The 18,159-nt window shown below is 31.3% G+C and overlaps 1 protein-coding gene across 1 annotated transcript; it reads left to right on the top strand.

The window, feature by feature from the left end:
• The first annotated feature begins 2,822 nt into the window (after positions 1-2,822).
• LOC134717945 (delta and Notch-like epidermal growth factor-related receptor) lies at positions 2,823-17,616 on the top strand. Its single transcript, XM_063580446.1, has 10 exons — positions 2,823-2,883; positions 5,121-5,249; positions 5,942-6,022; positions 9,945-10,061; positions 10,920-11,033; positions 13,608-13,715; positions 14,866-14,973; positions 16,033-16,140; positions 17,123-17,230; positions 17,477-17,616. The coding sequence occupies exons 1-10, from the start codon at positions 2,823-2,825 to the stop codon at positions 17,614-17,616; spliced, it is 1,074 nt and encodes a 357-aa protein (XP_063436516.1).
• The last annotated feature ends 543 nt before the right edge of the window (positions 17,617-18,159 follow it).

The raw sequence follows: 18,159 nt of genomic DNA, 5'->3' as shown, positions 1-18,159 counted from the left end.
ATGCATCCAAAATTACTAGCATATTGGCAGCGTAAATGATTTTAACACGACGGAGCTATATGCTGATGTGTGACGCTGGTATTAGTTGTATTTCCTCAATGCTTTTCAACTTGGTTTTTGGCCGTTTAAAATTTTTTTCGAGCGTCACTGATGAGTTTTTCGAAGACGAAACGCGTGTCTGTCGTAAATATAAGGCGTAAATATCAAATTTCAATCCTGGTATCTATGAGGAGTTTATTTCCGATATGTTTTTTCCTTTGTACCGAGTCATAATTCTCATTTTTTGCTGCATAAGGAAATGTCTGTACCAAGTTTTAAACCGTGGTTCTAAACAAGAAATTGACATTAGGAAGGGTTTGTTTATATTTGTGTTAGGTGCTGATTTAATGTGTAACAAAAAGACAATTTTATATTCCTGTAAATCACAATAAATGCATAATATTAATTTTATTGTTCGAGTAATGATGTAGTCCTATGATATCGTAAGTCATTAAGCCGACTCGCAGTCCGCAAACGTGCTTGTTTTTCTATCGAGTGACCTCCAAGGTGGTGTTTCTTTGCATAATAAACATATTTCAGTTCATTTGATAAAAAAAAAGAAGTGAAAACTAAATTATGCATATATTACACATGGTCTTATAATATTAAACGTTTAATTTAAGTTTTCCGCGATGTACGATCACTACAAAGTAACTACCAATCGATGTATCAATACTGTAAAAAAAAAACGTTTGGAAACTTAATGTGAAGATACAGTGCATGTAACATCAGATGCATCAAAAGCAACATATAAACTTATGTTCCTTTGTTCATGTGTTGTTTCAATGTATTCTAGCCACTACTCTTGAGCCTATCCCTTTATTCAGATAACACCCTATATAGCAATTAAATTACACCTGTAATGTTATTCATAACTCTTAACAGACCAATTAACAGACCGGGTTTTATACATCCGACCCATTAACAGACCATATTTTTGTCAAAAATTTATTTATGTCACCAAAATACAGTTTTTCGTGTAGATTTTTCACATATTGATGTTAATATGGTAAACAAACATAATGCCTGTCTTTTTTCGATGTTCAAAAGATTGCATGCATGTAAACTCAACCAACTTGACATTTTTGTGTAAAACTTGTGAGTGTATAATGTGTATATATACTGATGAGTAACTCGCCTTTTCATGTTATAGATCGTTTATTGAAGCTAGAAAAAATATAATTACACCACTGGATTCAGTACTCCAAATCATTTTGTCAGACATGAATAGTTTTTATGATTTAAATATAATTAAAAAGTTATACAATTAAACATAGTGACCTTGCACTGATTTTCATGATAAATAAAGGAAACAGTAGTATACCGCTGTTCAAAACTCATAAATCCATGGACAAAAAACTAAATCGGGGTAACAAACTAAAACCGATTAACACCTGATTAACAGACTTTAGCCAACCCGATTAACAGACCCATCGCCGATATAGGCGCATACTCAATATAGATTAACCGACCTATCTCTCGGTTAGCCAAGTGTCGACCGGTCACAAGTCTAAGTTTTGACAAAATAATATTATACTTTATTCTTGTTATTGTTGTGTAGCTTTACAATTCATATTGACCGATATGTTTTTATTTCATTATACAATTGATATTCTATTTTTATCAGTCATATAACTATTTTGTGTCATTGAACTTTGTTTATCAGAAACGGTCAATGACGTATGATGTTTTACATGTATAAGCATATGGAAATGATGTATATTGTTATACTATTGAAGCTATGAATCAAATGTCGAAAAAAAATAAAGATCACGTTATTTTATCCCAATGTTAAAATATTGACCTGTGTAGGACACGAAAATTCTGTGTCCACGTTTTTATCAAATATATAAACCCAAATTAACCAAAGATGCAATGTCACAGTGTTTGACCTGTATATAAATGACAATTCTCAAAATTTAGCAGAATTCGACAAACTATGTTTGAAGACGAAAAGCTAAACTTTCGTTGATATTTTTTTTCCAAATATCTATTTGATTATTTATTGAATTAACAAGTGAGCCTGACTGGACTTTATTAAGAAAAGTGGTCAAGCATTATTTTTCAAAATGGTCGATCGGGTAAACAAATTCACCAGGATATATGTGAAATGTGTTAAAATCTCCTTATGGTTTGCTATTGTAATTGATATTTCTTTATGATTGACGACAAATCAATTAAACCTCAAAACTATTCTAGTTTTGTTGTTTTATTATTGCATTTGAATATTTTCGTTTCTTTCTAAAAACAAATTGTCATACCAAAAACATCAATTGGTCATTCAAAGCCCATCTTGTTAGCTATCAAAAAGCAATCACTTGATATATAAATTTCAAAAATAAATTATTGAATTATATTTAAAAGATGCAAAATATCACTTAAAAGATGTAACACGTGGACATTGAAATTATAAGGACATAACGCCCTAAGATATATAATTGTCTTTGATGTTAATTCATATTAAATAAAAGCGATCTATTATTTTCACTCAACAAGGAAAGAAATGGTTTATAATTAAAAAGTATTTTGTAGCGTAAACATTGGAATTAACTAGAGGCTGTCAGAAGGATACGAACTTTTTTTATTTAAAAAAAAAACAAATTTGAAGAATTGTACAGATCCTTTTTCGGTCGTAATTTAAATTAAATGATAAAATACATATGTAACACGTAAACATTAAACATTTTAAAAGAAAATTGTCATCAAGCTATCCCTAAAATGCCCCTATGCTGGTCATATTAAAAGCAAGGGCACGCCTGCTTCTGAGACAGTTTTTGGGAAGGATGGCTATGTTACAACTTCTGATACTTGCTGTTGTTGCCTTTGTTGGTGTTGAGGGTTTCTGTAAGTACATACAATAGTATATAGACTTGTGAAATTTTTGTGACCGTTTGATAAACTTTTTAATGTAAATTTTCCATACTGAAATACAAAAGTGATGGGAAAACTATCTAAATTGTTAACGGAACTTGCAACAACGCTTACAAATGGATCCTCAAACGAAAAGATAGTTGTTATGATATTTTTTTTATTTATTGTTTTACTACATTTTCTTGATTTGTTCTCGCTTCTCTTGAGTTAATGTTTCTCACTTAATTTTTGGTTTACTGCTTTTTTTTTGTATTTACCATTTATGAACGTAGAAACTTTTTTATTTTAATTAACAGTTGGATACAGACATAAAATCATATTTTTTCTCAGACTTCAGATTTAGTCGTGTGACTTTATTTGGTGTCATCGTTTCTCCTAAAAACCATGATACTATTTTGTTTTGTTAATAGTTAACATATTTTTGAGTTGTCAAAACGTTTTCAATTTAGGTAATTGTTCACCCTCACATACAGATATTCGTAAAAAAAATTCTTCTACGAACGAATAGTAACTGTAATACGTAGTGCAAAATGTCCTGCATTTAAAAAATTGATAAACGTTCTATAGTTTTACTTTAGTTTATCTTATTAAAAGGTAAGATAGTTTATTGTCATAGAACAATGCAAATACAAATGTTAAAAAGAAGTTATAAAAAAATAATATACATAAAAATAAAAATGAAAATAAAGACTTGAGGTAAAACAATTCTTAAACAATAGTTTTTACAACCACGGATTAGAAATATACATGTGTGATACACACCAATAAACTAATTTAAAAAAGTGTTTCTTTAAAAATAATTTTACGATGATATGCTAAATTCACATGTTGGTTGTTTTGTTGTAATTTGATCAAAGTAGATCGTTATTCAAATACATTTTTTTTTTTATCTTAACGAAGAGGTATATCTGCCTCTTTTTGCCTCATTTATATCTTGATCATACCAGTTGTGTGTAGATGGAAATATAATATAGATTTAATGAACCGAGTATACATATGGTGCCAATGCTGTCACACACTAGCAAATGCAGAAAAACAGACCAACTCAACTCAATGTTAAATGTAACACCTCTCTGTATTAATAAAATCAACGGTACCAATTTTGTTGCACCAGATGCGCATTTCGACAATACATGTCTCTTCAGTGATGATCGTGGCCAAAATATTTGAAATCCAAAGCTTATATAAAAGGTGAAGAGCTATAATCCAAAAGGTCCAAAAAGTATAGCCAAATTCGTGAAAGGAATCAGAGCTTTGCACGAGGGAGATACATTCCTTAATTTATAATAATTTTTAATATTTTGTAACAGCAAATTTTAAAATGATTGTTGAATACGATATCTTTTCTTGATTTTAATTTTTAAATCTGAATATATGATTTATTAATTTTCTTATTCATGTCCCAGTGGTTTTTTTTTCTTCTTTTCAAGTAAATTCTGAGTATTTACCAATATGTCCGAGTTATCTAAAAACAAACAGTGAATTCAGTTGATTTTTTAACACGCTTAATATTTGTCATATACTTCCCGATTTGTCCACCAATAACATTCTTAACTTATGCGCTTTAATTGACTGCATACTTGTTATCAATATAACTGACGATGATCTTTACTTGAACAAAAACAGTGTTTTCTTGAGATCGTAAACAAACATTATTGGGCCGAAATATTTTCAACTGTCCTGACTGTTAATCGTGTTAATTATGTTCAATTAATTATCGACTAATTCCAGTATAGTCATATGCTGTAACACTCGTTGTAATCGTGTACCTGTTTACTATATATTTATTCTGTAAGACGATGAATGTTTGATTATAACTGTTCACTTTTAGCCGCCATGCATTACATGTTGATTATATCTGTTCTCTTTGGGAAGCTATGCATTAATTGTTTTGATATCTATTGTGTCTAGCCAAATAGCGAACGTATTGTTTTCACGAGATCGAATCATTTGCAGAAAATTTTGTGGTAAAATAACACCATGTAAACTGGTCAGCTGTACACATTTTTATCCACAGCATGATTTATGAACCCTTTATCAATTGATATTATATTCGAATCTCTGTATGAGGCCGATACATGGATAAGTATTTGGACTGAAAATATTTTAAAAATATCTTGTTGCTATCAACCGTTTTCTATCAAAATTTGACTATGCTTGAACGTATCAAATCAGTTAAAAATTTACCTATTGATAATATTTTATTCTAGCGACAAGCTTGTGTTCTGGTAACCCCTGCGGGACCGGATATACATGCTACCTCCTGTTTCAATCCGATGGACATCCCTCCAACGGACTCCAATGCTGTGATAATTCAAACAGTAAATGTACCTCTTTTTGTAAGTATTGATTTCTTCATTATGTTCATGTAAAAAAATCCTTTATTTTAAATTAACGTCGGTCTTGACTTTAGATACAATAATGCCGTTATAAGCAATTCATTTACCTTCAAATGTACAATTTAGTTTAGGAGACGATAACATTTAGTTTGCGACTTTTATCTTATGATAGAAATATCTATACGTCAGGAGCTGTATATTAAATGCACAGTATTTGAGATAGAAAAGTATTCTTTTGTAAACAATTTTTATCACGTGACTTTGTTGAACTAGCCATTACACATATAGCAATATAACCAGTTCAATTCAGTAGTCAGTATATAAAAACTGGTACGATTGCAAATGAGCAATTCTCCACAAGAGACCAAAATGATACATACATTAACAATGATTAACAACTATCGGTCACCGTACGGCCTTCACCAATATATTTTGTTCTTACAAAAAGTATCCGTTGACATCAATTGCTATCTCTTATATTGTTGTACGCGCTTACATGGTATTATTTACTTTTGCATACATTAATTTTATAATTTTTGTTTGGCAAAATATCCATTTTCATTCTGATTTTTTTTCTTATCTTACCAAGGAGTGTATGAAATAAATGAACTTGGCTCCGCCAAATGTTAGTCTCCGTCTGACACGATTTTATATTTTTTTGTTTTCCTAATGTTTTTTATCTTTCTAAACAGTTCCTGATGGATCAAGTGGTGGAAGTGGCATTAATTACCTTGGAGGCTCTAGCGGGTCTAGTGGCTCTAGTGACATCAGCGGTAATATTATTTTTCAATTTCGTTTTTTCATCTATTAGTATTTCTTTTTAACGGAAGAAAACAGCATTTGTATTCAGATATCGCAGATCAAATTTATTCGTTCTTTGTGTAATCATACGTTTTTTGATTGAGTTAAGTCTGCTAATTGATATTTTATCGTATGTTTTTATATGTTGTGATGTTATGCTATTGTTTCAGAAAAAGGGAGAAGGTTTGGGCCCATTAAAACGTTTAATCCCGCTGCAAATGTTTGCACCTGTCCTAAGTCAGGAATCTGATGTACAGAAGTTGTCGTTTGTTTATGTAATATATACGTGTTTCTCGTTTCTCGTTTTGTTTATATAGATTAGACCGTTGGTTTTCCCGTTTGAATGGTTTTACACTAGTAATTTTGGGGCCCTTTATAGCTTGTTGTTCGGTGTGAGCCAAGGCTCCGTGTTGAAGGCCGTACTTTAACCTATAATGGTTTAATTTTTAAATTGTTATTTGGATGGAGAGTTGTCTCATTGGCACTCACACCACATCTTCCTATATCTATATAATACTAAAGGGACAGTTCAGAAATAGTAATTTAAAAAAAATGTTATCCCCTGTTGGTACTTTATAAAAGCGATATGATCGGTTGGAGCTTACATTAATTTACAAAAGAAGTCAACGCGAAACAAAGATATTATAATGATTATTGATTAATAACTTACCAGTGTTATTTACCAGAGGTACCTTGGTGGCATCATTATCTTAAAAGTGTATCTACTGTATCACTAGTCTGTCAAACTGAGGTGGTAACACAAGTTCGTGGTTAATGCGTTCTATCTCAATTAAATTAAATACGATTACCGGCCTTTTTTTGAAATTTGTTGGTTTTTACGGAACTTGTATCCACCAATAAAATATGATCCCAACAATTATTACCAGTTAATAGTGCTGAAAATAAAATTAAAATAAACACCAACAAGTGATCAATAAATAAACAACATTACTTTAAAACGTAGTATATGGGACGAATGAAATGATTTACAATTTCCAAAAAATGGCTACAGGTTATTCTGGTATTTTACTATTCTGTTGAATACTACTTTAATAATCAGATAGCTATATATCAAAACTAAGTGAAAAATAATTATGTATGACAAATACATAAAATAAGAGATGGAAAGCCTATTTTTAGATCATTATACAACCTTTCAAAGCAATTGTTTTATCTTACGTGTATATCTTACCGCTTCTAGATAGATTTTACAACTGTCGTTGTGTCATCATAACTAAATGTGTTCTGTTTCTTTTTCGCAGCGTTAAATATTTTTATTCTTATCACAAAATCATGAATTTAGTCTTATTGTTTCCTTTCTTTATTTTGTTGAGGTGATTACATATTTCAAGCCGACAAATGAAAACGAAAAAAACACGTGGAAGTATAAAGATAATTTGATCACTTAATAGCATACAGATTTATCCCCGCCCAACCTCTCGAGAAAGAAATCGATTAATAACATTTGTAAGTTTATCCACTGAATGTAAAGAAATGTTGAAGGGTGCTTTGCTGAATTGACTTATCGACCAGTTATATATAAATAGCATGTAATCACATAGCCCCGCCCATTCTCTTGAACCATATCAAGTAGTACTTTTACATAGCCCCGCCCATTCTCTTGAACCATATCAAGTAGTACTATTAGTAAAATGCATAAAACAGGGTTAATACAATTTTGAATTAATACCAGTTGAATTGAGATACTTGTGTGTACTTCAACCAAATAAAATATCAATTATATTATGTTAATATCAATTTGACAAATGTTGGCCACACATTCTCTCCTATTCTTTACTTGAAATATATCAAGTAATACTATTTGTTAAATCTAACAAACTAATAAAATACGATTTTGAAGTATGTTCAAGAGAATAGATATGTTCCGCTCCAATGAAAGAGATGATTAAAAGTAATACGAATTTAAGTTAACTACACAAGCAAACCCAACACCTAAACTTTATCCAGTTATACATTCTAAATAATGTATCCAACATTTTTTTATACTTTTTGAAATGATACTCATTTGAAATGAACTGTATAACACAAATGAAAGTGACAATTACAAAATATTATAAATTATTATAAATTAAGGAATATATCTCCCTCAGGCAAAGCTCTGATTCCTTTCACGAATTTGACTATACTTTTTGTACCTTTAGGATTATAGCTCTTCATCTTTTATATAAGCTTTGGATTTCAAATATTTTGGCCACGAGCATCACTGAAGAGACATGTTTTGTCGAAATGCGCATCTGGTGCAACAAAATTGGTACCGTTGATTTTATTACTTGAAACAGATTGGTGCTTTTTGAGAACTTGCGGAATGTATGATAAATAACACAGTTTGTTATGTCTTTCATCATTGATTTGAATATATATTACACATATACTCAGTTTGTGTATATATATGTTCTGGTTTTGACTTACCGAATTAGACTATTTACCGGATTTGTAATCACATAAGCAACACGACGGGTGCCGCATGTGGAGCAGGATCTGCTTACCCTTCCGAAGCACCTGAGATCACCCCTAGTTTTTGGTGGGGTTCGTGTTGTTTATTCTTTAGTTTTCTATGTTGTGTCATGTGTACTATTGTGTTTCTGTTTGTCTTTTTCATTTTTAGCCATGGCGTTGTCAGTTTGTTTTAGATTTACGAGTTTGACTGTCCCTTTGGTATCTTTTGTCCCTCTTTTCTGTCTGATAGTTTGATACCTTTTTTTTATCTACACTGGGAATAATAGTTTTTCGACAGTTAACAATGATTGTGCTAATTACGTCTTTCATTACCTATGTGAATAAAAGCCAACAGTTGGATTACTCTTTGTTGAATGATGTTCAAAAATACCGAACTCCTTTAAAAATTCAAAACCAAAAGTTCGTAGGCATGTAATTGTTAAGCCCCACAGCCAAGGACCACTATCGATACAATATGATTGCAAGTTTACCAGCTCAGATAGTTATCCCTTTGTTACTTATAAGAATATATAATTGTAAAAAATTAGTGTGCTTCCCTTTTGTGAAGATCATACCTACTAGCACTATCATGAATATCATTGGTGAATTTCACACACGTACGAACGCTTCAAATGTTATACCTACTTATACTAGATCGATCAGTGTGTTTTTATTTTAATTTACTGACAGTGGGTTTTTTTTTTTTAGACGCTTTCTAGATATTGCAACATGTTTCATTTAGAAACACATACTAAGGTTTAACCGTGTTTTTTTTCAAAAGTTATCATTTTCGAAGGGTTAAATATTTCGCGTAGGTGTCTTACAATGGCTTTGTTTGGACTTGTTTGTTTGATTTTTGGCCTTGAATGTTTGTCCCTAACATTTTATTAACGGTGCATTTGCATTCAGTTATCGCAGTCAAATTTATTCGTTCACAGTGTGCTAATTAACGTTTTGTGATTGAATATACCATTAAAACGTTTACTCCCGCTGCAAATGGTTGCACCTGTCCTAAGTCAGGAATCTGATGCACAGTAGTTGTCATTGGTTTATGTAATTTATACGTGTTTCTCGTCTCTCGTTTTTTATATAGACTAGACCGTTGGTTTTCCCGTTTGAATGGTTTTACACTAGTAAATTTAAGGCATTTTATAGCTTGTTGTTCGGTGTGTGCCAAGGTTACGTGTTGAAAGCCTTACATTTACCTATAATGGTTTACTTTAATAAATTGTTGTTTTGGTGGAGAGTTGTCTTATTGGCACCTACACCACATCTTCGTATATCTATTCACAACAATACATTTTTTTTTAAATAAACACACTGAGTATAGTCTTTTATAGGTAATCATTCCAATAATTGCTTCTGACCAATAAAAAACATATAAGAATTTTTGGTACATGTACGTGTTTTGTCATTATACCAATTATCCTATATTAGTTTCAGTTAACGGCGATTATGATTACTGCACTACGAACTGCGTAAACGGATATTGTACATATGATGGAAGCATGTACGTCTGCAATTGTGTATCCGGTTACTCTGGCACCATGTGTAGTAAGTGAAACTTAACATAATATTTACGACAATTGAAACTATACATTTTGATATGTTATGTGACGTTTTAATATTTATGACTATTTAACAGTGGTAGTCTATTTTCCCCTCTATTTGATACTGTGATTGTCAGCCTGATTGGTCAGTTCTGAGACAGACGTAGATTTAACTACGTGTGTACCACAAATGTAAATATTATTAAATTGTAAGTGGCAGAGGGACTAACTGTTAAATTATTATGAATACTAGATAGAATTGGACATAGAAACAAATTCATGTCTGTTTCTATGATTGGAGTATATCTAAGAAAACATAAATGTTCAGTTAAATGTTTGTGATGAATAAGATACTGTAACCCATGCAAGAAAAAAAAATGTTCTAAAATTAAGAATACCAAACGTACATACGTGTCATTATGTCTTTTACGTTTTTTACGATGATATTTTAATTTCTGCTCGACTTCTGAGTTGAAATACACCTTGTTATCTTTCACCTCTCTTTTGCAAGCTTAACAAGAGTAAAACATTCATTTATGGAATAACAATTACTATGAGACGTTTCAATTGCTGCTTTCTATGTGTCATTTTGTCTCAAGTTGGAATAAACTGACTGATATTTTTGTTAGTAGTGCAAAAAAGTACTATTGAAGTGAAACAACACGGCAAAAGATAATCGTTTACCGCAATTACATTGATATAAGGTGAAGCACATCCCGCTTTTATATGTGGCATCCGTCTAGCACTTCATGTTAGTTCACATCCGGTAATAAGTTTTACTCGTAAAGGTTCATTCAGAGCCTGAACAAGTTGGATCTGTTACATAATAATAAATAGTTTTCATCTTTTTTTGCTCTCTCAGATACATATGCATATGACTATTGTACACCAGATCCTTGCAAGAACGGATATTGTTCAAGCTCTGGCAGTGGTCACAGTTGTTATTGTTACTCTGGATATGTGGGAACAGACTGTGGTAAGTATGTGAAAACTTTTTTTTTAATAAATTGCTCATTTCATTGTTGAAGGCCGTATGGTGATCTATAGTTGTTAATTGCTGTGTCATGTTGATCACTTATAGAGAGTTGTCTCATTGGCAATCATGTCACATCTTCTTTTTTTTATAATTAAAGATTGATTTTCATTTCAATGTTGTACCATTTCACAATTCTGAGGATTTATTTTTAAAAACTTGAATTGAATATTGTTGTCAACTGTATAAAGGCATATATTCCTGTTTGAATTGTTTTACACTAGTATTTTTTTTGGACGCCTTGTAGCTTTCTGTTTTATGTGAGTCATAAAATAGGTCAATAAAGAATGTTGTAAAACAAAAAGCTAAGTAATTTTTTTACAGCCGAAAGTTTCACCGATAGTTAAAGCTACAAACACGATATGACCGTCAGATCTGAGATCTGAGTACAGTTATAGGTGTCATTTCTTTTTCAAAGAATATCGGACAAGTTTATATGTTCACATAAACAATATATGAAAATGTATACGTTGATAAAATCTAATCGAAATTGTACAAAGACGGCGGAGAAACAGAATCACACTCTTTTATCGATTAAGTATTTGAGTTGATCCACCAAAGACTACAATCGACCAATAGTAGATGACATTTAGATCATATGGATCGTGACATCAATTGAATACTATAACCAAATCAATATTTTGTCTTTTTCGGTGTTGTGTCGTTGTTCTCCTCTTATATTTAATGCGTTCCCTCGGTTTTAGTTTGTTACCCCGATTTTGATTTTGTCCATGGATTTATGAGTTTTGAACAGCGGTATACTACTGTTGCCTTTATTTAGCCAAAAAATCAATTAATAGACTTATCTGTTGCAGTAAATTAAGGACTTGGTATACAATTTCACTTCTAATCAATACAATACTCATACCTGAGTTAAATGCGAGAACATTTTCGGAATATTACTGCGTCAACGGCTGTAAATGAAGACAATAATTTAATCGTCAGTCTTTCAGGCGCTGTTCATATTAAAATGACAGTTTTATAACAAAAATATTATCGTGTGACTAATTATAGTTTTACTTTCGCTTGTTGTAAGAGTAGCGATAAAGCAACTCATTCAAATCGAAAAAGTCACGACAACCGCATATTTTTCACCAAAATTGAGCGAACAACAATTATTGTTTTGCAAACATTTAGAATCAATTAATACAAAATGGAAATTTATAATTAGTCTAAGACGTAGTCATTTATATATACAATGTATGCGTACATAAACATGAAACTAAAATTTATAGTTCAACTATTTTTTTTAGATACATATGACTACTGCACTCCAAATCCTTGTCTACATGGAACTTGTCAAAACACTGTCAATGGTCCAGTGTGTTCCTGTCACTCCCGATATACAGGGTCATCTTGTGGTGAGAATATGAGAAATGAATTAAAATCATAATGCATTTAGTGACTTGGTACAGGCATTTTCAAATGTAGAAAATGGTGGATTGAACCTGGTTCTATAGCGCTAACCCTCTCTCTTTAATAACAGTCTCATCAAATTCCGTTATATTTACATGATGCGTTAAATAAACAGTCACAACCAATAAAATAGTCAAAATATGGGTACATCAGTCATCATAAATAAACATTAACATTTGCATTGTTTTAATGTGAATATTCATGCATTCAATGACCAATCGTTATAAATTTTCTCGCTATTTTGGGTCATTACATCATAATCGTACATTATTGTAATACATATATATATATTCTTCTCTGGGAGGACTTTAACATTGATAATTTAACTATCGAGATTGAATAAATCCGATAATCCACGAGTAACTATGTAAATCTGTGTCTCTAATGATTAAAAAAAAAGAATCTTTTTTTTTTTTAACGAAAATCCCCTTCGAGTGCCTTTTGCATTCCACGAAGTTGTCAATTTCATTAATACCTGTTTGCATATGTTGATTCATCCAGTAAGCTAAAGAGGTTACGACCCTTAAAATCATCCAATAATATTTTGAAATCACCGGCAACCACACGTTGATTACATTTTTTTATGCATGGGTTCGGAAAGGGATAAATTTGTTCATAAAATTAGATAAATTAACTGATGATTCATCACGTACATGTATCTCACGAATATTTAATATATAAGTAAATTATGCACCATCTTATGTCTAAGCACAGAAAGAAAAAGGAAAAAAAGAGGAAAATAAGTAAGCTGATTTACAACAGCTATTGTGAGGCGAGTGTAAATCATTTTTCGCCAGGCACCTAACTCAATGACTAAAAACAGATTGAAGGACGCTTCATATTTATATACCCTGCTCAATAATACAGACACCTCAATTCAAAGGAGCCTTTGCGATTAAACACATTAATGTTTTCTAAACGTTTGATTTGAAACAACAGGACAATGAATTTTTAGTTAAGAATGGCTTAATTGGATATTTTTTTAACGGACATGTAAAATAAAAATGTATAATGAGTCTGAGACGTATACGTTCTTATTAATATAACATAATTTTACTTAACCATTAAACTAAATACAATTGTACCACTTTTTCATATCAGATACATATGACTACTGTAATCCAAATCCTTGTGTATATGGAACATGTTCAAACACTGACAATGGATATGAGTGTTCTTGCTACTCTGGATATTCAGGGAAATCCTGTGGTGAGTATAGCTGTATTCAAAATTATAGAGTACAAATGTATATCAATATTGAAACAAATGAAAAATATCTAATCATTTGTTTTAAACCATTACAATTCTTAAAAATTATATTAAGGTGGTACCTAACACTACATGGAGATAACTCTTTAAAGTCATCTGAACGTTTTAATTACGTTGTGTTGTGAAGGGAATATCAAGCTTCACAATGATCAAAATTGGTATTTGTCAAACTGCTATATAACCACAGTAATTTTTCTGAAGAACTGGTTTTTTTAAGTTATCAAAGTAAGTACTTTAACAAATTTTATAAAAAAATAAACGCGCCAAACTAATTTTAGTGAAAGTGTTGGGTACCACCTTAACTGTATGTGTTAACCAAAATCCCCTTCAATCTGTTTACTGAGTACAAAATAGCGATAGATACCAAAGAAACATGCATACTCACAAGTGGAAAATAAACTACAAAAGTCATTGCCAGAACAACAAAGATTAAAAGACCAAACTAAAAGATATGTTTACAAAATACCTTATATTATAGTACGAAATCAGATAATCCACCATATCATCGGCCGTGCGGACACAATATTGTAAGTACACTTTTGGTCCCGTGTCGCACCCGGCAGTATGCTCATGAAAAATCAAACCTCGTCATTCTTAATCTAAGCAGGTTAAATGGTTATAAAACCAGGTGTTATTCACAATTTTCTGCATTACAAAATTCTGTTACTTAGTCAGGAATATGACAGTTATTATTCATTTGTTTTGAGTTTTAAATTTGTCATTTGAGTTGGGACATTTTCAAATCTCCTCGGAGATCGGTATTTTTGTAATTTTACTTTCAGTAGCTCTCATTCCATGAAAAGAGCACGTTATCGGGATTACAATAATTGAAACATAACCGACGGCATCTGTGACACAAATATTTCATAGCCATCCATCTGGATATGGAGGAAAACCCTGTGTATTTAATATAAAAAAAAATCCAAATGCGATTTTTAAGTATTGCGATTATAACCCTGTCGTATTTTTCGCAATTATAAAAAAAATTACAGTAATTGTTTTGCAAATATTGGGAGTCAACTAATACCAAACAGAATGATGAATTTCTAATGAGCATGTAACTAAAATATTTGCACTACATTCTTTTCAGATACATATGACTACTGCACACCAAATCCTTGTGTCTATGGAACCTGTCAAAACACTGGTAGTGGTTATGAGTGTGTGTGCTACCCCGGATATTTGGGATCATCTTGTGGTGAGTTTTGGAGAAATGAATTACATAATAACAAGCTCATAATACATGTAGAAAAATATTAATCAAACTAAATTTCAATATATATTATGAACATTTTTGAATTGAACGAAAACTCATTACATCATTTCCTTATACATGTAATGTGTTGGGTCACTGAAGCACCAGTATTGATTATTTAAGATACAATGATTTATTGATGCATGAGAATGCAGTAATGAACAAACAGCATAACAGTAATATTATGTAAATTATAATGAAAGAAATAAAGAGCCATACGTCGACAGTTCTAAGTCAGATACCTGATGTTTAGTTGTTGTCGTCTGTTGGTGTGGTTTATAAGTGTTTCTCGTTCCTTGTTTTGTATATAGATTAGACCGTTGTTTTTTGTGTTTGGTGATTTTATACTAACTAGTAAACATTTAGCCCTTTTTAGCTTGTTGTTCGTTATAACCCAATGCTCCGTGGCTTTTTTTATCTATAATATAATGGTTAGTTTTACTAATTGTGACTTGTATAAACTTGAAACTTGGTTGGAGGATTCTCTCATTGACACTTTCATCGCATCGACTTAGGTCTATGAATAGGAAAGATAAAAAAAATGTAAAATAGCCGATCATGGATTACAGTTAGTAGTTAATAGTTCATGTTGATACTCAATTTAGGATTCACCTTTCAAAATGATATTATAAAGTTATAAATAAAGATACTTCATTATTCTTTTGCATTTATTTCAAGAAAAGCAACGTATGTTCTTTACGTTGAGAGATACTCATAGATTTATTAACAATTGTAACCAACCAAACCGGTTACAACACCGATTCTGATATTTGTGTTTAAAGTTTCCTGGTACATAGTATAAGACACTATAACACAATATAGTCATGGACGTGTTGGCTGTGATGTATCATAAGAGAAACATTCATTTTTTTTTCGGTGCAGCCCTCCGCTGATTCATTTCTGGATTTAATTTGAAAAAAAAACCCTAATATTTCTATAAATTACCCAAGTCACGTAATTATCTTTGGTATTGTTAAACATATGCATTTTTTGTCATTACAGATAACTATGACTATTGCAAATCCAGTCCTTGCCAACATGGATCTTGTCAAAATACTGCAGATGGTTATACTTGTTCGTGCTACACCGGATATTTAGGGACAAACTGTGGTAAGTTACTTCTGAATCGCTGGATAGGTAACCTCATTTTTAAATATGAAGTTTATAATACACTTTATTTTATTAAATGAAAACTCCCAACCTTGCTAGTTAAAGTTAACTTGTAACGATGCTCTAGATCATAATCTTTTCAACTTAATGCACCGATCAATGCTAACTTGCCGTTTTTACAATTTTTTAATGTTAAATTTGAGTTATTGACTACACACATAAAGCGATGCAAATTATCTTATTCAAATGGAACCAAAATGATAATTCCAGATAAACAATAATGCCATGCACTTATTTTTGTGATTTTTTAAGAATATAAATTGAGATGGGAGTTGTACAATTTTGAAAAAAAAATATGCATACAGGTCTATGCAAATGGAATATATTAACAAATTTCTAACTTTGTAGATGTATTTCCATATTTAGAAAATAGTAGAATTCAAAAGTTATATAGCTAGTAATATTGTATGTTTCAATTCAAACATAATTGTGTTATTGAGGATGTTCGTTTGTCATGTTTTAGGGGGAAAAAATCAGATTTTTGGAATCCTCTAGTTTTGTCCATTTGATGCTTTGAACAATTTTTCCATAGACCCCCATTTTTCTTTTTGTAAATCTTTTACATGTATAATTATAAGTCATATGTGAATGTCTCATAAGCCCTTGTTATGTTTTTAATAGTTTTTGAGACCTTATACGTGTCAAAGATAGAGTTAAGAAAATTAAAGAGAGAACATTTTCCCGCCATAATTTCAATGAATTATATCTCGAAAACAACCACATTGACCTCCATATATTTTTTTGCATTTTGGATTCGTTAATAAATCCACTTTCAATATATAATAGTTTTATGAAAAGCTGTTTATTTTGAAACTGAGTACCGAACTTCCTTAAGATAAATATAGTTATGTAAGATATCCGCGTATACAGGCTAAACTGAATTACAAATAAGGAGTTATTTTCCTAATTACTACATCTTCAGATGAAAACCCATGCAGCGTGAATCCGTGTGTGCAAGGAACCTGCTCACCCGATGGCAACGGGGGATACACCTGTACTTGTAACAGTGGTTATTATGGAACAAATTGTGGTAAGTAAATTGAAGCATTTCTCTTTTGGTTGATATTTTAAGGTTTGATGATCATATATATTTCGTTTCCTTAACAGGTTTGGTGTTTTGCATGCCTGATATTAATGTTATACTTGATGGTTGTAGTTTGTACTACGAGATAGAAAGATATATAGCAAACATGTATATTTAAGATATCAATGGTCGCAATAATTACACAAAACAAGAACCAATGATTTGTAAAAAGAATACATTATTATTTGTTAGATACCAACCCATGCAGTGTCAATCCATGCGTTCACGGCACGTGTGTATCCAGTAGTGATGGTGGATACACTTGTAAATGTCATACCGGTTACTATGGAGCAGATTGTGGTAAGTTGATCTTAAGCATTTTGTGTGGTTAATATCTTAAGTTTTGATTATTGAAAATCATATATATATATATATATAAAATCGAAAAAGGAAATTTGAAATGTGTCAAAGAGACAACAACCCGACCATAGAGCAAACAAATGCCGAAGACCCCCAATTGGTCTTCAATGTAGCGAGAAACTCCCGCACCCGTACGTGTCCTTCAGCTGGCCCCTTAAAATATGTGTACCAGTACAGTGATAATGGACGTCATACTTAACTCTGAATTATACACAAGAAACTACAATAAAAAATCAAACAAGACTAACAAAGACCAGAGGCTCCTGACTTTGGACATGTTGTCATCTAATTTGTGTTGGTGTAACGCGTGTCAGAGGAAGAGGTTATATATGCAACAGCTCAGGAAACATATTTTTTGTGATTGCTTTGTGTATTACGTGTTAGAAAAATGCATTGCAAACATGATTGTATTATATATAGATGGTCGAAATAATTATACAAAACAAGAACAAATGATTTGTAAAAAGATCACACTATATCTTTTTTAAGATACAAACTCATGTAGTGTAAATCCA

The sequence above is a fragment of the Mytilus trossulus genome, chromosome 5 (genome assembly GCF_036588685.1).
Source record: "Mytilus trossulus isolate FHL-02 chromosome 5, PNRI_Mtr1.1.1.hap1, whole genome shotgun sequence".
Taxonomy (NCBI): Eukaryota; Metazoa; Mollusca; class Bivalvia; order Mytilida; family Mytilidae; genus Mytilus; species Mytilus trossulus.
This window is presented reverse-complemented; position numbering and strand designations above follow the sequence as displayed.